At 43.8% G+C, this 21,767-nt stretch overlaps 2 protein-coding genes across 9 annotated transcripts in view; both read left to right on the top strand.

Annotated features, from left to right (window-relative positions):
- The first annotated feature begins 705 nt into the window (after positions 1–705).
- TVP23C (trans-golgi network vesicle protein 23 homolog C) lies at positions 706–21,303 on the top strand. 8 transcript variants are annotated; one of them, XR_004040588.2, is made up of 8 exons: positions 706–842; positions 3,897–3,979; positions 5,169–5,313; positions 9,244–9,333; positions 10,759–10,890; positions 15,277–15,405; positions 16,782–16,911; positions 18,032–21,303. XR_004040588.2 is itself a non-coding variant. In XM_030861366.2 (7 exons), exons 1-7 carry the CDS (start codon positions 831–833, stop codon positions 16,806–16,808), a joined length of 618 nt encoding a protein of 205 aa, XP_030717226.1. In that variant the 5' UTR covers positions 706–830; the 3' UTR covers positions 16,809–16,960. The 8 variants fall into 8 exon arrangements, 7 of the variants coding, with proteins under 7 accessions (XP_030717226.1, XP_060146221.1, XP_060146219.1 ...); XM_030861366.2 differs by lacking the exon at positions 18,032–21,303 and having other exon boundaries at positions 16,782–16,960; XM_060290236.1 differs by lacking the exon at positions 18,032–21,303 and having other exon boundaries at positions 838–954; positions 16,782–16,960.
- CDRT4 (CMT1A duplicated region transcript 4) overlaps positions 20,165–21,767 on the top strand; it is an 84,259-nt gene continuing 82,656 nt past the window's right edge. The window contains exon 1 of the mRNA XM_060290799.1: positions 20,165–20,169. Coding sequence (XP_060146782.1) covers positions 20,165–20,169 — 5 coding nt within the window. The remainder of the gene's footprint in view (positions 20,170–21,767) is intronic.

Here is a 21,767-nt window from a genome sequence, read left to right as displayed (position 1 = left end):
ACAGTTTCAAAGATGACATGAAGTCCCTGAATTTCAGCTCCTTCAAGGGGCAAGATCACAATATTCGCGGCTAAACTTAAAACCGTGATAAGAATAACATCTATTGAGTAGGTACGGACCCTGGAAGGGAAGGACACATAGATGTTAGCTAGATAATTGGTTAAGTGGAGTAGACGGGCTCAAACCCAGGGGGCTCAGACTCCGGGGCCCACGCTCTCAGCCTCTCTCCTTACTGTTTCCCAGGTCTACCTTCCTCCCTTAATAAGACCCGCCATGTTTAGGGTCCTCATGTCTAGTTCTTCTTAATAACATTTACCCCTTCGCAGGCGGACATTTATTTCTTCAACTGCTTCCACTATTTAAGGTACAAAAGTAATCCTGTACGGAATTACACGTCATCGTAAAACACTCAAACGAAATGAAAACTATGGAATCATGCCCCTGACCCCCACCCCTGCCCTCAGGACATCCACACTAGAGGAATGACACTCTGTAGGCGGCAGCAACAACTCCAGGCAACAAACCATGAAGTCCCTAAAGCAGCATCTTTTACTTTCCTCTCCTGCTTGGACCTGCCCGGGCCCCAACCTGAGTCCTGGCTTCTCGCCCTGCCCCGCCCACTCTCTAGCCCCGCCCGGATCCTCCCACTCCGAGTCGCCCCGCCCCCACTTGCTACGCCCCTGAGGGCCCGGAAGCGGAAGTGGGGTCGGGTTGCCGCTGTTACTCCGGCTCCTCCAGGCGCGTAGTGACCCCGCCTCGTCTGTTCTGGTCCCCGGCCCGCGGCTGCGGCGCTGACGTGGCTCCCGGAAGTGGGGCTGGCGTGGGCCGCCATGTTGCAGCAGGTGAGGGGCTGTGGGCGCGGAGAGAGGGCCGCGGCGGCGGGACCGGGCCTGCAGGGCTTGAGGGGCGCGTGCTGAGCGTCCGGGGCCGCTGCCGGAGCCCGAGGAGGAGCGGGTGGGCGGCGGCGGGGCGGCCGGGGGCGGGACCGGGGTCCGGGCTGCACTGAGGGCCGGCGCGGGTGTGAGAGGTGCGGGGTCGCGCCCGGGCGGCCGCGGAGATGCCGTGTGTGGCCGGGCGAGGGGAGGGGGGCCGCCACCCCGCACGTGGGATTAGGGGACCCCCCTCGGCCTTAGGTTCAAGTTTGTGCTGTTACAGCAGCGTTGGAGGTGGCTGGTCCACTCCCGTGACTGCATCTGCCCCTCCGAGCTAATTACAGCCCTCTCGTGTAGGACCAGAGATTAGTAAGAATCATTTCGTAGTTTCTTCCTATTTTTAAAAAAGTTACACTTTTAGTTAGATTTTGTAGGCGTCTTTTCCTCTTGAGGGGTTACTGTGGCCCAAGCACTGTGCTAGGCCCCGGGGGAGGGCTGCGAACCGCACAGGCGATTTCCTGCCCTGAATCGGAGGGAGGATTGGAGGGTGCCGGCGGTGGGGAGGTAAGATAAGTTAAAGACCGAAGGTAGTTTTCACAGGGCTGTCACAGAGCCAGGGTGATGTGATAGCAGGTGTCTGCGAATAGGACGCCCTCGGGATTTAGTGTCGGAAAGGACCGCTCCGGGGAGGTGACCTGAGTGGGGAAAATCCGGTGATGGTCTGCACCTGCGCTCCGGCTGAAGGAGGCTGGAGAAAAACACAACGGCACTGACTGTTCTCACTTAAGCGTGTGGCCAGGCACTTCAAGCGAGCCCTTAGGGCCGCCAGGCAGTCGTCACCCTGCCCCCTCCGTAGCCCCCTCTCCCTCCCACCTAGGCTGCTCTCGAGGGCTTCTCCCTCAAACCTTCAGCGTTTCTTTCTTACCTGCTCTCAGCCCCTAGCCTTGCTGCTCGTTTCACTGAGAAGGTGGAAGCCATCGGTGTCCGCACCGCCTGCCATCTCCAGCTTTCCTCGTAATCTCCTGTTTACTCCGCCTTTGTTTTATGTAACTGCACTGTCTGTGCTGCGTTTTTTTTTTTTGATATGGGCCATTTTTAAAGCCTTTATCGAATTTGTGCGAAAACAGTATTGCTGCTGCTGCTTTTTTGTTTTTTAATGTTTTGGTTTTTTGGTCACGAGGCATGTGGGATCTTAGCTCCCTGACCAGGGATCGAACCCACACCCCCTGCACTGGAAGGCGAAGTCGTAACCACTGGACAGCCAGGGAAGTCCCGGTGCTGCCTTCTTAAGTCGAGCCCTCTCCTTGTGCACTGGTTTCCATCCCCTCTTGCCTAAATAAAGTACCCCCAGAGACTTCTAGCCTGCCGCCAAGGTGGAGACCACTGGTCTCATAGATGTGAATCCATTTTACATTTTCTAGCTTCAGCTGTTCCTCCACTCTTCCACCTTCATTTACTATGAGGGCTTTCTCCATACGTACTCTGTGTGTTCCCACTTCTGTGCCTGTGAACAGATACCTAGTCAAGGGGCCAGAGGGAGGCCCAGCGGGTGAACTCTCCTGGAAGCCTCCCCACAGCCCGTCCCTCCATCTGCTCCTGTTTGCGCTCAGGTTACTTCTGGCACTGACCACAGTCTGCCACGTGTCGTAGGTGATTGCTTTTTTGTTTATTAGCTCATGCCTTCCACGAATGCTGTAACACCTGGCCTGGTGCTCGGCTAGACACTAGGATTTATTACAATGCAGGGACGGAACTTGCCCTCCAGTAGCTTGGAGTCTAGGAGGAGGTAGGAGGAGTGGACTTGCAGGAAGACTATCCCGAGATAATTGTTCAAGCGGAGATTTGCCCAGGTGCTATGGGGACGTGGGAGGGGGGATGCCTGGGGATTTCAGGGCAAGTTTCTCAGCCGTTGCAGTATTTGAGCTGAAAGCTGAAAGATGATTTGGCGTTTGCCTGATGGTCCGCTTCATAGGGGATGGGTAAGGGAAGAGCTTCTCGGTAGAGAAAACATGAAGGGCAGAAAGGTGGGAGGGCCCGAAGTGTTTTCCCAGAGCAGGTAGTGACAGCGTTGCTGCAGTGCTCAGTGGGAGGGGGCGTTGTCGGGAGGTGGGCACGGGATCAGGTCCTGAGCTGCCGCGAGCTCTGGTTTGCTGTGCCTGAGGGATTTAAGTCTTATCCTGTACAGGGAGGGGCGCCACTGAGCAGTTTGGGCAGGGGGGTGACATGGTATGCTCTCCATTTAGGGAGATACTCCGGGTAATGAGGGGCTGGAGTAGAGCGGGGGTGAGACCAGAGGTGGCAGGTGAGTGGGGAGGGGCTGGCACAGTGAAGGTGTGAAGCATGACTGAGGCTGCAGGTGAGTTGCAGTGAGCTGAGGTGCGAACCACTTAGAGACCTGAGGTTGAGGAGGGAAGGGAAGTAGAGGACAGAAGGGAGATTCAGCATCGGGACTTTAAAACATCTCTTCACGCTGTAAAGGACACCTGAAGAAGCTTGTATGCTGATGAGAAAGATCCACCAGAAAGACCTGAAGATACAGGAAACTGTAAATAAAGGGGAAGAGTGATGGAACACGCCCCCAAGGAGGCCGGAAGAGAAGGGATTCTGACTACAAGTAGCTGGTTTAGCCTTGGAGAAAAAGGGACAGAGTTGAGAGAAGGGGTCAGGAAAACAGGGCTGCAGTCAGATGGTTTTGTGGAGGAGCCAGAGACAGTGAGTTATCTTGGCAGCCTCAGCCTGCTCTGACCTGGGAGCCACCTGAGGGTGGCTGCATGGAGTTTGCGCTTGGCAGCTTCTTGGGTGGGATGGAGACGGCAGGTGCTTGGGTTGCCATGTGGGGTTTGGCCAGGTGATCAGGGTTGGGGGAGGGAACTGACCTCGCCCCTTCCCTAGGCTGTGAGTTCCAGGTGGCCGTGACCGTGTCCTACCGTCATCTTCCGTATTGACTAGCGTGCTGCCTTGCATGTAGTAGGCATGCAATACGGAGTTTCATTCTGCTTCATGAATATTTGCTTTTCCTATCAGGACAGTAATGATGACATTGAAGATGTCTCACTGTTTGATGCAGAAGAGGAGACAACTGGTAGATCAAAAAAATCCAAAATCAGGTACGACGATAAGTTACAAGACTCGGGTTAGTGTCTGGTGCTGTTCTGTCCATCGCCTGGTGCCAGCGACGGGCTTCGGGGCAGAGTGGTTGTGATGTGCTGGTGAATATTGTGTATTGCTGCTTTGCTCTTTAGTCTGAGATGAGGTGACATCTCACGTTTTCCCTGGGAATAATTGACTTATGGCATTTTACTCAATACTGAGTTTTCAAATCTGCAAATCCAATTTTTTGAACACTGGTGTTTTTAATTCTGACTTTTGTACCAAGAATGCACCATTTCTTTAGATAGTTTCTGTAGATATATTACATTTTGATTTATTATGCAAATTTCAGAATTGTGTCTTTTGTATCAACTAATGTGAGAATATCAAGCCAAATATCTTTCTATTCCAAACTTAGTTATTGCTAAAGAAATTCACTTGATGAAATCAAATTCTACCTGAACCTTGAGAACATCTCTAAGTGAGAGATGCCCGTCACAAAAGACCACGTATTATATGATTTTGTTTATGTGAAATGTCCAGAATAGCCAAATCTATAGGGACAAGAAGTACATTAGTGGTTGCCTAGGACTGGAGAGGGGTGGGATTGGGGTCAGTGGGGGGGTGACCGCCCATGGGTATAGACTTTATGTTTGGGGTCATGAAAAAGTTCTAAAATTGATGGTGTGATAATTGCACAATTCTGTGAATATACCAAAAATCACTGAATTATACCCTTTAAATAGGGGAATTGTGTGGCGTGTGGATTATATCACAACGAAGCTGCTGTTAAAACAGCAACTATGCCTGGTGGTCACTTTGTCTTAACGCCTGAAGTGATTTCTGAGGGCCTAGAAATTCTTAGGGCATGATATTTAGACATGTGAAAATAGGAGTCAGTCCTAAGAGTGTAGTTTCCTAATTCCGCTAAGCTTGGTAAAGTTTCTTGTTATATATTTTGTGAAAGTATATAATCAATGAGTTGTTAAAGTCACGTTTACATAGTGTATTTTCTGTGACAGCAGGGCCTAGTCAAATAATGGGACTTATGAAAAAAGAGAGGTAGGCGGTTTGCTTCTTCCTCAAGTCATCTTTTATTTTGGCAAGACTCTGCATGGTTCTGCTTTGGCTGAAACATTTTCATCTACATCTGCAGTACCTGTTGTAAATGTAATTGCATATCTTTTATTATGTTTTGGTTTTCAGACACCCAGTGGCATCATTTTTCCATTTATTCTTTCGAGTCAGTGCAATTATAGTCTATCTTCTCTGTGAATTGTTCAGCAGCAGCTTTATTGCCTGTATGGTGACAATTATCTTGTTGTTGTCATGTGACTTTTGGGCAGTCAAGGTAGGTTTGTTTTTATTTTAAAATCGTATTTATATGATGAGATTGAATGACGTGTAAACAGTAAAAAAAAAAAAATGACACTTAACATTTCCGATTGGTGTTAATTTATCTTTTTGTTATCTTCGGCCTCACCTGTGTCAGAGTGCCAGTTGTGGCAGATCACGTGTAGGTTTACTGACTTGTCTGTGCTTTACGTTAACCTATGTCAGCTTTAAAGTTAAACAAATAAAAACGTGACCAGCAGCTACAGACTACACATATTGCTCCTAATCCTCACCACTGGTTTTGCTTCAGGGTCACCTCCGGCTATGCCGCGTATGATTTCTAGATAAGACCCCAGGGTAGTTTGTCCACCATTACAAGTACCGCCCATTACAAAGGCTCCTATTTGAGCTTGAGGGAAGTGTTTCTCAGCCAGGGCCAGTTTTGCCCTCCAGGGGGACGTTCGTTTGTCAGTATCTGAAGACATCTTTGGTTGTCACAACTGGGGGTGGGGGAAGTGTGCTATTGGTATCACACGGGTAGAGGCCAGGGATGCTGCTAAATATCTGAAGGTGCACACACAGGGCAGCCCCCCACATCAGGGAATCATCCGGCCCCAAATGTGGATACTGCTGAGGCTGAGGGATCCTGTTGTAGGGGATAGAAAAGAGTGTAAGAAATGGTTCAAACTCAGAGGCAGTGGTGGGTAGAGGGATGGATGGATGGAGAGATAGGTATATAGATAGAGGGGCATGTGATAAAGTAACTATGGTAAAATAGTGAATGTAGACACTAGGTGATAGGTATTCACTGTAAAACTTGACTTTTCTGTGTGTTTGGAAATTTTCATAATAAAATGGTAGGGGGAAAAATTGAAGGCAAAAAAAAAAGGCAAAAGCTACTTTTGGAATTTGAGGTATGTATATTGATTCAAAAACCAGTAAGATGTTACAGGTCGGCTCATGTCCACCAATGCAGCCATTTTTAGATCTTTTGATTGTTACAGATATCAGAAGTGGTTGGCTTGGTGGTGGCCAGTTTCCGTAGGCCACAAAATGCTGAGAGTAAAGATTACAAAGGTCTGTTTCCTGTAGTCTTTTCTTTTGTACAGTCTTCTTTGCCTTGTATTTCTTTGAATTTCTTCTGTTGCTTTATGCTCTAAAGTGTTTACTGTATCCAGGTCACAGTTTTGTTTTGAGGAACATTTCTTTTTGTTGTTCATGTAATTTCTGCTTAGCCAAATAGAACACCACCTTCAGTCAGTCTTCCTGGTAATTTCCAAAAGTTATATAATTAGATCCTTGTGGGTTTAGAGTTTTAAAAAATGTGGCCAGAGGGAGTTCCCTGGTGGCCTAGTGGTTAGGATTCCGGGCTTTCACTCCATAGCCTGGGTTCAGTCCCGGGTCAGGGAACTGAGATACCGGGATGCAAGCCGCAGCATGACCAAATTAAAAAAAAAAAAAAAAAAAAAATGTGGCCAGAAAGTATATTTTCTGATAACATTTTTTTTTTAAAACAAGGGCTTAAAAAATACCCTTTCATCTGTGGCAGAATTACTTACAGATATGCAGACAATTGAGATATGAAATTAAGAAGTCAAGAATGGGGAAATTATTAAATGGACTTGGGGAAGGGGGTGTGCAGGGTTCTGAATGTAGTTAGAACAGCAGTGTGTCGTAGTTGTAAATCTCAAGGCAGTTGTCAAAAGAAGAGATAATTATTAAAAAAAAAGAGATAAATAAGATAAAGTTATTTAAAAAATGAAAAGAACTTAAATGTTATAACCTATATGGGGCTTTTGTCTTATTCTTTATTTTGAAAAATATAGTAAAAAAAGAATAAATAGTTGTTTTCAAATTTTTATGGTAACTATTAGTAAAATTTAAAACATTGTGTGTCTTCCACAACATTGGAGAAGACAGGAGCAACTAAAACATCAAGAGAAGGAGAGCAAAGCAAGCGTCCAGGAACCTGAAATATCATAGGGCAGAGTGCAAGGGGATGGGAGCAGTAGCACATTAGTTACAGCTGTAGATGTAATTTGATTAAACCCTCTTTTTAAAGATAAAAATTCTTAGATTTGGTCAAAAATCAAAGTCCAATCCAAAAGATCTAACTATAATTGTAACATTAGAAAAAGTAAAAGAAGGCAAAGATAACATAAGACCAATTCAAACAAAAAGAAACTTGACGTTATATTATTATCAGACAAAGCAGAAATGAGAGTAAGACAGCATTCAGTGGAACAAGAAAGGTCAGTTGATGAGTCACAGTGAGGATCATTCACAGAAAGACATCACATCAAACTATAGTGAAAAACTACTAGAAACACTAGAGAAGATGGAGGAACACTGTTGTGATAGAAGTCTAACAAACCATTGTCTTTGCAGATCAGAGCAACCAAAAATACATAAGATTTGAAGGATCTGAATGAAATAACAAGGTCACTTTCATAGCAGTATTTGGAAATCTGTATGTAGAGGCATAATACCTTCTTGTTCAGTTCCTGTGGAACATTTACAAAAGTTGACTAAATATCACTATGAAGAAAATCCAAAGAAATTGCCCAAAGCAGCTACATTTTCTAGTCCAGTACAACAGAACTGGAGACTAATTTAAAAAAAAATGGTTGTCAAAATTGGGATTTTTAAAAAGAGCCATTCTGCTAAATATCTTGGCGCAAAAAGGAAGTAAAAACTGTAAATATAGATTATTTATACCTTAATGATAATGAACATCTACATTCAAACTTTTGAAATGTGTCTAAAGCTGAATTCAGAGGAAAAACAATAGACAAAAGGCTTTTATTAGAGGTCTAGAAGTTTCAAAAACAAAAATAATAAGCTTGAGAGAAATTCGGAAAATCAACTAATAATGACAAAAACAAAGTAAAGAATTGGAAAGTGGGAAAATGGAGGAGTTTGAGACTATTCGAAGAGCTGTTATTTGAAAGTGCCACTACAATAGACTTCTGGCTGTTCTCGGTCTTCTTTGCCAGCTCTTCTCTTTTGCTTAGCCTTTGATTGGTAGCGTTTCTACAAAATGAAGTTTGGTCTCTAAGGCTCTCCTCTTCTTCTCTTCTGTATTCATTTCATTATGTTAGGAAAGCTATCAAAGCAATTTGTTACATTAGTAAGAGGGAAGGAGCTTGGTGCATTTCAAGTACTGAATGAAGGTCAGTGCGTATAACCATAGTCTTCGTGTGGGCTGCTGTACAGAATACCAGAGACTGGGTGGCTTACAAACAATAGGAATTTATTTTTCCAAGTCCTGGAGGCTGGAAATCCAAGGTCAGGGTGCCAGCATGGTCGGCCTCTGGTGAGGGCCCTCCTCCGGTTCCAGACTGCTGATGTCTCGTTGTATCCTCACATGACTGAGAGCAGAGAGAGGGTGAAAGCTGTCTCTTGACTCTTATGAGGACACTAATCCCATTCACGAAGGCTCCGCCCCCATGGCCTCATCTAATCCTAATCACCTCCCAGAGGCCCCCTCTTGATACCATCACTTGGTGATGGGGTGGGGGCAGAGTTTCAACCCATGAATTTGGGGGGGACACAGTATTCAGTCCATAACCTTTTTTAGAGATACATAGTTATAAAGTATATGTAGCTGTGGTCAGGATATATAGGAAAAAGTAGGTCCCAGAAGCTAAAGAGCAAGGGGTTTAGAAACACATTAGGGAACTGGAGAAAGGACAAGAGTTCGCGAGGGAAAAGAAGGGTAATGGTTATGGGTGTGCTGACCCTGTCACCTCTGCCCCTGTGGGGCCTGCCATGGCATTTTATTTACTCTTTTGTCCAGGCCTGGTACGTAGTGGTCTTTAATTGGATATCATGGCGGGAAAGCTGATGATTTCTTGTTTGTGAACTGTTACACTAAGATATGATGTTATGGTAGACCTGTAAATAATGTTTTTAAAATGTGTGTGCATATATTAATCTTTACCAGAATGTCACAGGTAGACTAATGGTTGGCCTGCGCTGGTGGAATCATATTGATGAAGATGGAAAAAGCCATTGGGTGTTTGAGTCCAGGAAGGTAAACTGCCTTTGTTTTGTTTTTTGTGGGTTTTTTTGAGCATCATTCAAAAAATTATGTGTAGGGCTTCCCTGGTGGTGCAGTGGTTGAGAGTCCGCCTGCTGATGCAGGGGACATGGGTTCGTACCCCGGTCCGGGAAGATCCCACATGCCGCGGAGCGGCTGGGCCTGTGAGTCATGGCCGCTGAGCCTGCGCGTCCAGAGCCTGTGCTCCGCAATGGGAGAGGACACAACAGTGAGAGGCCTGCGTACTGAAAAAAAAAAAATAAAAATAATGTGTAGATACATTTGAGTATTTAAGGGTCAATTACCTAAACACTTCAGATGCATCTACACATAAGGGACCGCCCCGGGTCGCTTGGCATGGTATAGCACAGAACCAGATGACCTTCTAAACTTGCCTTGTGTTTCTCTTTAGTTCCGACTGGAAACAGGGCGTGTCCAGGAAAGAACCCTGAGAGGGCTTGGGCTCAGGGTTTATGCCGTGTGCTTAGCTGGCTCCCAGGGGCTGCTGCTGAAGGGTCTCTGTTTGGGGTCCCTGTGTGCCTTGCCTAGTGTAGCTCCCTCCAGTGGCTCCCTCTGTCCTTCCCCCCCGGGGTCCTCCTCCATTCGTACTCAGGAGGAAGAAAGAGGAGGTTTGCAGCTGGATAGAAAATCTGAGTTAAGCAGAGAGCAGTCTGTTCTTCAGGCTGTGCCTTCAGAAGCCCTAGGGGACCTTGCTCTGTTTTGGGTTAGCCTGCTTATCTGTAGTGGAAATCCGTTTGGGAGCCAGAGGACAAAACTCCTGGAGACAGCACCGATTAAATTGCTTGCTTCTGCTTGTTAGGGCCCTGACTAGGACTCCTCAGAAAGCAGCATTGTGCTCGGTGAGCCCATAGTCCTTTATATTATAAAATCTACCTTGGAAACCACTCGGCGCCCTTTTAAATTCCTGGGTGTTGCTGAGACATTCTGGTCATTGTCCGGAATCCCTTGACTGCATTTCTTCCTGTGGACCCTGATGGACCTTTTAGTCTCCAGGATGAACATAGCCTTGATTTCCTGAATCCTCACCTAAGAAGGCATCTTTCAAAGCTTGCTTATGAATAATCAGTATAAGTGCAAGAAGGATTGACTAGAAGCCTATCAGAGGCCACCCTTACTGTCTTGGGTGATGACAAACTGTCCACTCTGCCCTGAAAATGAAACATTCTCGATTTAAAACAAAGTATGTTAAGACCAGTTCCAAAAATTACAGTAGTGGTAGATCTACTGTTTTGCTTGAGGGAGATTGTGGGGCGGGGGGTAGGAGTTCTAACTTGGGATTTGGGTTGTCTGTATTAATTTATGTGAATTTGAGGGTAAGGGGTTTTTCATTAAAAATGTTAAACTTTTTGCTGATAAATACCACAGAACGTTGGTTATTAAATTCATGTTCTTTTGTAGGCCTCTCCTCAAGACAGTAAAACTGTTTCAGAGGCTGAATCAAGAATCTTCTGGTTAGGACTCATTGCCTGTCCGGTGCTGTGGGTGATATTTGCCTTTAGTGCCCTCTTCTCCTTCAGAGTGAAGTGGTTGGTGAGTATCAGTGTGGAGCTGTCAGTAGCCCGCTAAGGTGGCTGGTGGACAGTCATAATAAGCAGCATCTGTGTTAACATCAGGGACCCGTCTTGAGTAGGCAGCGTCATCATGTATTTCCCAAGTTTGGTTTCTCAGCTCTGCTTTTCTCTAAGTACAGAGAGCAGAGTCCCGTGAAAGACTCCATCTCACCAGTTCTCCAAGTGCTGAGCAGAATTTGATTTAGCCCATCTTTCAGTGATTACCACGTGTATCACATAATCTTGTCGGTCGGGGATGGTCAGTATACTCCAAACGTGCTTAGCTTGGTTTGGAACTAACAGAGTGGTCTTTTCTGAAAATACTGGTTGGTAACCTGTTCTGGTTATCTACTGCAACAGTCATTTTATGATCTCTCACAGTTTCACTGGTTCAGAAGTTTGGGAAGGGCTTGTCTGGAAAGTTCTGGCTTGGGATCTTTTGTACTTGTGGTCAGACAGTGGCTGGGGGCCGCTGAGGCTTCTCCTCTTTATGGGGTCCCATGGCCTCTCAATGCGGTCTTTCCACATTGCTGGTTGGGGCTTCATTACAGTCTGGTGGCCTCATATGAGGCAGTTAGACTTGGAGGGTCACAGCTTACTTGGAGGGTCATAGCTCCAGTTGAGAGTGTTTTAGCTCACAAGCTGTATTACTTTGTACAGCTGTATTAGTTTTCTAGGGTTGCCATAACAAAGTATCACGGACTGGGTGGCTTAAACAACAGAAATTTATTTTCTCCCAATTCTGGAGGTCTGTCTCTGGCTTGTTGACTGTCTTCTCCCAGTGTCTTCATGTGGTCTTCCCTCTGTACATGTCTGTGTCCTAATCTCTTCTACTTATAAGGGCACCTATCATATTGGATTAGGGCCCACCCTAGTGACCTTATTTTTCCTTAATTCTTTAAAGACCCTGTTTCCAAATACAGTCACATTCTGGGGTCCTGGGATTATATATATTAAACATATACATTTTGGGGGAACAAAGTTCAGCCCATGACAACCACCTAGCCTCAGAAGTCACAGCATCACTTTTGGCACCCATCCACATTCAGGAGAATGGAAATTAGGCTCTACAGCTTGATGGGGGAGTAAGAAGGTTCTAGAAGAGCATGTGGAGATACAATTGCCACCATGTTTGGAAAATATAATCTGTCACTTAGCCCAAACTGTGTGTCTTATTCTTTTAATAATTGATTTTATCTCACTTAATACATATTGGTGTCAGATGTATTTTGGCCTTAATTGTGTTTTTTTCTCCTGTTTTTAATATTTCCTTGTCTAGTTCGCTGTATAGGTTCTCTTTTCCTTTGTGCATACACGTACATAAATACTTTCCCTTTTGAGATTTGGAAGGTTTATTTTCTGTTTTTAGTTTTTCTAGTAGTTATCTGTATCACATAACCCTCTTTCATGCATTTCATGTATCATACCCTCTTTCATGAATTAAGAAATGTATTTAATGTCTTGATTTCCTGCTGTGAAAGATGTAAAGTTAACATTCATGCCTTCTCCCACCTTTCCTCCCTCCTTCCACTTCTGGATTTTTGTTGGTTGTAGTCTTACTTTAGTTATTTTAAGTAATATAGTTACTCCTGTTTATTGACTTAGAGACTGTTTAGAAAGGGAATGAAATAAACACTCTTATATTCCCTCCTTTGTTTCTTCCCTTTCTATGCCTGAGCTTTGTTTGTTCCAGTATTATTTTTGTTGTCAAGGTTTATAATAATTACCTTTTGAGACGATATTTGTTACTGGTTGTTCAGTCTTTGATCTACTTTTAAATAAATTGATTCAGTCCTTTTATTGCAGCTTCTCCTTTACCTCTTGGTTGGCTGAATTTCATTGTTGGGTGATTTTTTTCAAAAAACTTGTGGGTGTTATTTTCCTTTGGCTCTGTCATGTTTAAGAATATGAGCCTGTTGACTTTATTCTTGAATAAACTTTTCTTTTTTCTTTCTGAATAAACTCTTTATGCTTGAATAAATTCTTTATTTCTTCATTCTTGAAAAAAGATTCTTTATTCTTGAATAAAGAATTGGCTAAGTTAATATTCGTGGGTCACAACTTTTTTCTCTCATCATTTAGAAGACATTACTTCCTCATTTTCTAATATTGAATATTGTAGAGAAATCTGAGGCCTGGCTTACTTAACCTCCATGTAAGGGAGTGAATTATTTTTCTCCCTGGACAAATAATTTTTGTTAATCATTCTTGAAGTTTTAAAATAGCATACATAACCAGATTGTCTTTGTGTTTATCTTTCTGTGTTGCTTTTTCTGGAAACTGTGCCCCTCTAATATGCAGGCACAGGTTTTGCTTTGAATCAGGAAAATTATCTTCTGTTGTCTTTACATTTATTTATGTTCTGTGTTTTTGGTGTCTCTGATTCTGAGGTACCAGTTACCTCTGTGTTGGATCATTTTTATCTGTTCTCATCTACCATCTTAAATGCTTTCGTCTCTCATCTTTTCCTTTCTGGTTATTCACTCAGCACATCTTTTTAAAGAGTCTGCCATACACCAGAGCTGTCCTGGGCGCTGGGGATATGATTAAGGGCCTGATAAACAAGATGACTGCTCCGATAGCACCACTTTCTAGTGGAGCAGAGTGTAGACAGACAGTAAATAAGGGTTGTTAGAAAGGTGACACACGGTAACGGAGTGGAGAGTGCCAGGGAGAGCGGAGTGGGCTGCTTTAGCAAGGGCTTCTCTGCGTTTCCTGAGCTCTGCCAGCTCCATTTTCAACTCCTTCTGGTGTCTTGTCTTACCTTCATTCTCTTTGAATTCTTGTCTTTAGGTTCTTCTGTAGGGTGAGGAATGCTTCAGGAATGCTTTTATTTTGGTGGACTCTCTTTCTTTTTAGAATGATTCTTCATCTGCCTTTTGCATACTGTGTTCCTTTCTTCTTTTTGTTTTTTGCTGTGGTTCTGCGTAGCTGCCTTTCCCTGTTCCCCTCCCCATTTTGCTCCTGTTTGCAGTGGCAGCTCTGTCCAGACCTTCTCTTTATGTTGGTTTCGTGTGGGTGAGTTCTCCTTGCCTGCCTTCCTTGTTGTCTGAGACACCTGGGCTCTGCTGTGAGCTGCGGTTTGGTCGCCTGAAGGCGCAGGTGTGAGGAGGGGACCGCAGCCCTGCCGCCGCGGCCTGCCTCGGCTGGCTTGCTTGGGTTCCTTCCCTTACATAGTGGAGTTCTTGTTGCTCTGTCGTGGTTCTGCCCTCCTGCTTTAGTTCGTTTGTGAGCCCTTGGAGCCTTCACCTCTCTCTGGGGAGGCAGCCCAGTCTTTCTCTGGCAGTGTTTCCCCTTCCCTAAAGCAGAGCAGGGAGAGGGGGGTGAAAGGTGGTTTGGGCTCCTGTTTTAAGACCACAGGGCAGGAAGGGGGCATCCCGTCCCTCAAGCTTCCCCACCCACTGTTCTCTGTGGTGATGGGCTTGATGACCGTTGGTCCTCCTGCCTACTCAGACCATTTGCTTATTCTAGAACAGGGCTTGGCAAACTGTGGCCTGCAGGCCAAATCTGGCCTTACGCCTGTTTTTGTAAAATGGTGTTGGAACACAGCCTTGCCTGTTTGTTTACATATTGCCTGTGGCTGCTCTGGGGCTAGAATGGCAGAGTTGAGTGTTTGCAGCAGAGACCATATGGCCTGCAGAGCCTAAAATATTTATTATCTGGCCCTTTACAGAAAAGCTTTGTAGAATATTTAACCGTGGGATCCCCTCATGTTGTTCTAATTAACTTTTCTTTAATAATATTTAAATAGTAGGCTTGCGTTTCTTTTTCTCAATCCTTAGCGGTCTTAGTGGGGTCACCTGTAGGATTGTGGCATTTCCTCCTAGCTGTGTCCCCCCTGCGCCCTTCCCCCATCTCCTTGTCACAGAAGGCAGACCCTGTTGGCTGCTGCCTTGAGGCACCGCTTTGCTTCCTTAGAAGCCAGTTGTTGCCCACACAGTAGCGTGGAGCAGAGGCTCAGCTCTGTGTGCTTTCAGTGTGTTGGACTTGATCTATCTCGTGACCATTCTTTTGGAATTCTTAAGGAAACAGTTAACATTTGAGCCCCTTCTGAGTCTCATTTACTTTTTCTATATCTTTACTCACAGAACCATGGAAAATATTAGAGAATGAATGGTCCCCCTACTGCACCCCCGGGGCTGGCACAGAGCATGTGTGTTGATGGGTGCTTGTTGGGTGGTGCAGAGCGCGTATTGGACGGGTCTGCTCTGGGAGGGAGGGCGCACGGGAGTCTCACGGCCACAACCCCGCTTTACAGAGCTTCCTCTTCCTGCTCTTTCCCGAGACAGTCTCCGCGTTTTGTTTATGGCAGAGAGACGGTCAGTCAGTGTCAAGCCCGTAACTGTTGGTTATTCCCCTCTCCCAGGCGGTGGTTATCATGGGTGTGGTGCTGCAAGGGGCCAACTTGTATGGCTACATCAGGTGCAAAGTGGGCAGCAGGAAGAATTTAACCAGCATGGCTACATCGTACCTTGGAAAGCAGTTTTTAAGACAAGTAAGTGTTTTCTGGATGTCAGGGTAATTTGGATGCGGTCAGTGACTAATGCAATGAAGATTTCTAACTCTTGGAGAGTTTAATTTCTATGAAGTACTTTAAAAAAAGTTTTTTAAAGGGACATACTTATTTAAGTACGACATGATGACGATAAAGTTATTTTAATTTCTCTTTGGAGGCTTTTAGGGCATTCCAGAAATGTATTGTCGATATCCTGAAATTATTTTAAAACCAGAGGGATAAATGTTCATTGATAATAACTTCTTTTTTTAATTAGATGAAGTTCAGTTGCTTTCCATTAGTTCCAGTGGCTCTAAATGAACAGTTTTGAAGCATGTATCAATATATTGTATGGTTTTAGGCTTTATAGTAAGAACAAGTTAGAAACATAATAAGACCGTATCGTTAAAGATTGTTTTAAAGTACTCGGTTTGGTTTTGAAGAATGTATAGGTTTTACTATAGTTCCTCGATATGAAGATTTAAATCGGAGTTTTCCACGGGGTAAGTGGTGTTCATAGGTAAATAGTAATTGGTAAAACCTTTGGGAAATTGATTAGGTCTTTGTATGAGTGATGTCTCGTGTTTGTGTTCATGCAGTAGGTTGGGCAGGTAACGTTATACAGGACACTTACGGGTTCTCAACCTTGGACATGCATCAGAATCTCCTGGAGGGCTAGAGCACAGATTGTGGGGTCCTACCCCCAAAGTTTCTTATTTAGTTGCCCTGGGGCCGGGTCTCATAGGTCGCGTGTTTGCAGGTTCCCAGGTGGTACTGATGTTGCTGGTTCAAGGATTACGTTTGTGACTAAAGCCCTGAGAGGCTAAGTGACTTCTCAGGAACATACAGAAACAAAGTGGTGCAAAGCTAGGGCTTAACCCAGCTCTCTTGAAATCCAGTGCCGTTTCCTGTACAGTTTCTCTTATATAAAAGTTAAGAGGTAGGGAAAATGAGGATTCTTGTAGGGACATGACTCTCCTCCTGAGGGTTTTTGCAGAGTCCCAGTATACCTTTGCTGGGTAAGGTCCACCTCATGGTAATTGTCAAGTGTGTGCTTAATAGGTTTGTTTTCCCTTACGATTACCAGCATTCAGGTGAAATTGAACCTTGAGCTGACATACATGGACAGGGTCAGTAGACTTACATGGCACTTGGTGATGCTCTGCTCAAATGCGAGTGACTTGCTGGACATCTGGGTGGACCCATTGCTGTACTTCTCTAGCATGACAGTAATTTTTAACGTAATTGGGCCATGGGATGCCAGGTAATGTAGTAGCTGGCTGTGCTGGCAGTTACGAAATGTTTTCCTAGTGCTTTAAATCTGGTATGTTAAGTCAAATAGCTTTGAGTGTTAAGGAGTTGTTTCTCTTTTGCAGACCACTGGAGACGATCAGACCTCCTGAAGACAGTGAGGGAGTCTGCGTGTTCTTTCCTTTGGGAACAACTGAAGGGGGTCTTGACTCTGAACCTTTAGAACTCAGTACCTATTGCAAAGAGGAGTGTTGGGTTTGTTTTTCCATTTTAAAGTTTACTTTAAAAAAAAAAGGAAAAGTAGTTTTCATATTAAGTTTTTACTTTCTAGCATATGGGGCTTGAAGGTGTGGTGTAGCTAGAAACATTGTTAACATTTGGTTCATGGTGTACATATGTGTATGCACATAGTCGTGTAAGATCCATGTGTCTTAAATTAACAAAAGTGTTTGTGTTCATGCCCATATGGAATGGAGACCTTTGCATTTTGATCCACAGAACAAGAAGGATGTTCCTAGTCTATCTCAAAACTCTCTGTGTTTACATACTATTTCTGTCGATTATTTTAGGTTTTGCTTCCATGGTAAGAGTGAGCACTTTGGCTTATATATAGAGTTAGAAATAATTGTTAATTTTACACTTAATATATACTTCATGATGAAACTTCTTATCCTAGGCGTTTACAGGCAGGTAAAAACCAAATTTGGGCTATTGGTGTTAACTAGTTTCTAAAATTTTGTTTATTTTTATTTGTAATGAGTCACGTACTTAAGGCCCAGTTAATATAAAAGGAATTTTCATAGTTTATGTTCATGGGATACGTAGGCATTGCTGCTGTTCTATTTATTTTGGGGGAAAGATAGCCAGATTTTACTTTGGAACCTTCCAGAAGCTCTTCAGTGGTCCTTGGCCTAATGAAATCTGTCTTTTACCACTAAAAGAGTATTATTCTTATGTCATAGTGAGAATAATCATTTCAATACTTGGCATTGTAAATGCCTAAAAGACGTTTTATTTTACGAATCTATTTTTTTTCTTGCTATAATGGGGATATTGTAAATCATGTATTTGTATTAATGGTATTTCTTAAAACTATGTAACAATCCGCAAACTATTGTAGGCGTCTGTAAATTCTGTTGTAGGTACTGTAAATTTTCTTTCAATTGGCAGATAGATTATTTTGTGATTGTATTTATACATTGTTAAAAATTTTTGAAGATGTTTTGTTTAATTGAATGTATCTTATTGGCGTGATAGCTTTGAAGGTGCATAACTTTATATTTGTATAAAACTCTACTGCTTACAAAGCACTTTGACACTCGTAATCTCATTTGATCCTCACGACAAGCCTGTTATGTGTGATGCTGGTTTATAGGTGACGAAACAGGACTTCAGGTTATTGACTGACTTGCCCAAGGAGACACTGATTACAGGAAGACCCATCAGGACATATTACTGATTTTAGAGGAAATATTTGTCTCTAAATGTCCTTTCCTTTCGTACGAATCATTAATTTACTAAGTCATTAATTTGGTAAGTGCTTGTTTCCCATTTTATTTATACTTGTCTGGTGAGGAAAGTGGATGCTGCATAAATGTTTTTATTTAACCTGAAAGATCTGGTGTCAGTCTGTAGAGCTGAGAGTCTCATGGGGGGGTTGCTCTTGAGGTAACTATTGTTATTTCAGGCTTCAATCCTACACCAAATATGAATTGAATTTTGGAATATGTACGTGGCAAGACCTACTGTTTATCCCCCAATATTCATTTTTCCCTTCTATTCATTTCCCACTTATTAGCCAGGACATGGCAACAAAGACAGTTTTTCCCAGATTTTCTTGCTGCACCTTGGCTATGCTTCCAGGAAGTATTCTTAGAAGACCGGCATGCGCGTCCCCTCCCCTTTTCACCCCTCTTAGCTGAAATGTAGACAGAATAGATGGCGCTTGAACAGCTGTCATGGACGATGGGGTGATAGCCTTATTTTTGAGAACAGCAGAGAAATAAGGTAGAGATTGAGTTCCCGCTGATGGGGCCAGCAGCCCTGAACTGCCTGTCTGAATTTTTAAGTGAGAAACAAACTTCTGTCTTGTTTTAAGTGTTATTGCTTTGGTTTTTCTGTTACTACAGCCTAAGTGAATTCTTATCAATACAGTATATTTTCAGCAGCCCCCACAATTGTTTCCATTAGTATAGTATTTGAGATTTAGTAGTTCATCAAATACATATTTGCTCTTTTCTGTGAGTTAATTAAGCTAATATTATAGATTCTAACAAGTCCAGCTGTTCCAGATGCTGTTGCTGCATAAAAATTCACCCCAGAACTTAGCAGTGTACAACAGTCATTTTCTTATGCTTACACAAGCTGTGGGCCAGGAATCTGGGTGGAGCTCAGTGGGGACAGCTTTCCTCTGCTGCACAGCCTGGGGCTCGGCTGAGAGATTTGAAGGCTGGGTTTTGCACATTGGCCAGGAGGCAGGAAACATCTGGGGGCATCTTCACGGGTCTGGAGATTGATGGCGGCTGTCAGCTGAACCTCAGCCAGGTTGCTGGTTGGAACACCCACATTTGTGACCTCTGGGTCGTCTCTCTGTGGAGGCTCATCTGGGCTTCTTCACAGCCTGACAGCTGGGGTCTGAGACAGGCTTCCCCAGGGAGCCAGAGAAGTGTGTGACGTTTTTATGACTAGTCTCGGGGTTCACATAGTGTCACTTCTGCCATACTCTGGTTGAAGCAGCCACTAAGGTCCCCCTGAGTTCACGGGGAGGGGACAAAGCAGCCATCTTTTGAAAGTAAAATCTGCCACACATAATCGTTTCAAGACGGGAAAACTGCTTGAAGAGACCGAGGGTAGCATGTGTTGCTTTCTTTTTTATCTTCCCTGGTCAGCCTTGAGCACAGGTAAACTGACTGAATGGTGCAATTAAAATGAAAGTAACATTGCATTCTGGAGCCCCCAGTGTGCCTGTTGTTTGGCCCACAGCTCTGAAACGTAGGCAAGGGTGTGTGTGGTTGTGTGGAGGTGATGGCACAGTAAGTCCACCATGGTGTCAGTACTGTGGTCCTTTAAATTTGTAAAACTCTTCAGAGCTCATTCAGAGTTCTTTTATGTCTATTACCTTATTTGATTTTCCCCCGTAACCTCTAGAAGGAGGAGAGATCATGAACAACCTCATGTTACAGATGAATAGCTAAGATGGAGAAAAGTAAAATAATTTACTGACGATTGCAGGTAGTAGAGACAGTGATGCTCCCCCAGTATTCCCTTTGTTCTCCTGTACTTCCCACCAGCTCCCTAATTAACTGAAGCTATGAGATCAGTTATGGCCCGTGTGATGTGAGTGAAGGTGACCTGCATCGCTTTTGGGTGAGGAAGGTGAAACTGATGTGAGAGTCTCTAATCTTTCTTCCCTTCTGTGGCAGCCAGTGGTGCTCGAGATGGTGCCTCGGCCAGCTGGGTCCCTGGGTGGCTTGTAGAGCAGAATCTCCCACCTGCTCCTGTTGGACGAATGGCGTAAGTGAGCAATAAACTTTTGGTGTGTGAAGTCACTTGATTTCCTGGTTAATTTGTTTCCATAACATAACACAGCGTAATAGCCTCTTCTGACGAATATAGGTGCACACCTGACAAGTAATACTCAGAAAACTCTTAAGTCCTAATTCAGTAATTTCTCCACTGTTCCATGCTATTTACTTTTGCAAGGAAAGAAATTGGAATCTGGTCCCTTAGTGCAGCATCACCAATTCTAATCAGAACAGACAGGTGAGGTTGACCAGGTGAAAATTCAACTAGGAGAGTCCACCTCCATCTAAAGGAGCAGGAGCTTCTCATTTCCAGCCACTTGTTGCCACTCAGGAATGTGGTTCCTGTGTTGCTAGGGTTTTCTGTTTTTTAAGAGGAATGGAAAATCTGGATGTTTATATGAAATCTGATCTTTTAATGTTTGTAAATTAAATTTTAAAAGGAAAAAAAACATGTGAAGTCAAACCGAGTATGTTTGCAGGTCAGGTTCAGCTGTGCTAACTTTTGTGGCATTGCAGTGATGTTCAAACTAGTAGAGCTCTTTCTTCTAAGTCTTGTGTCAAAGCTGAATATCTGTAATGAGCAAAGCAGAGCTGCTCTAGAGGAAACAGGTTTGGAGGTTCTGGAATCACCCGCTCAGCCTTAACTACCATTTTCCAAGAAGCCCCCGAGCCACTGTTTGCTGCAAACCACTGCTGGGAAGGTGAAACCAAGGTCTGCCTGGTTTTGAGGAACACGTTCTCAAATCATATGTCACATACATTTTTCAATTAAAAGTAAAGTTGAAATAATACCAAATTCTTGTGAGAAGCAGGAAGCATTCCTTAAAACCTTAATATTGTTATTCTAAAAGGAAAAGAGCAATCCTTCCTTCCTGAAGAAGTTAAATTTAGTGCCAAGAAAAAGTTTAGTCTTATATATCACTTTTCCCCACTATGATTAATTACAAAATAATTAAAGCAGTCATGGTCAGAAAACCGAAGGGCTACAAAGAAATGCAAGTCTTATCCCACTCTCAGTTCTGCTCCCCAGAAGCAAACATCTTCAACTGCTGCAGGTTTTGTATTTTGGGTATTTACTTCCATACTAAATAAAATGCTTATTGTTTGTACAGTGTTTCTTGACTTATCAACTTGCTATAATAGCTGTTGGCTTCCTGCTAAGAAAAATGAAGATTTAACTCAAACCCCTCCCCCTCATATAGTTTGAGCACTTTTTTCCCCCCACTTGTTTGTAACATTAAAGGCTTAACATAAACCCCCGTTTCTTATTCCTTAAGTTATCTGATGTTTAACTGTTTTCTCTATTAGTAATTTGTTCAACTGCAAGTAACAGGAAATTCCACAAATAATAGTGGCTTAAACAAAAAAAGGGTCTGTGTGTTTCTCTACAAAGGAAGTCTAAAACTGGGCACTTGCTGGTGTTGATGCAGTTACTAAACAGTTCCTCAGAAAGCTGGTTTTTGTCCCCATGCTCATTGCCTCAGGGTCACAAGATGACTGTCACAGCTGACGATGACTCATCTGTTTATAAGCAAGGAAGGAGAGTGGAGGTCCCCGTCCTGTCTGTTCCCTTTTAGCAGAAAAGCA

This window comes from Globicephala melas, chromosome 20 (genome assembly GCF_963455315.2).
Source record: "Globicephala melas chromosome 20, mGloMel1.2, whole genome shotgun sequence".
Classification (NCBI taxonomy): domain Eukaryota; kingdom Metazoa; phylum Chordata; class Mammalia; order Artiodactyla; family Delphinidae; genus Globicephala; species Globicephala melas.
This window is presented reverse-complemented; position numbering and strand designations above follow the sequence as displayed.

Bases quoted from the DNA above. Each gene is read 5' to 3' on its own strand.
- TVP23C (XM_030861366.2), top strand. The intron at 5,314-9,243 runs GTAGGTTTGTTT...AATCTTTACCAG, and splicing joins GTGACTTTTGGGCAGTCAAG to AATGTCACAGGTAGACTAAT. The intron at 9,334-10,758 runs GTAAACTGCCTT...GTTCTTTTGTAG, and splicing joins GGGTGTTTGAGTCCAGGAAG to GCCTCTCCTCAAGACAGTAA.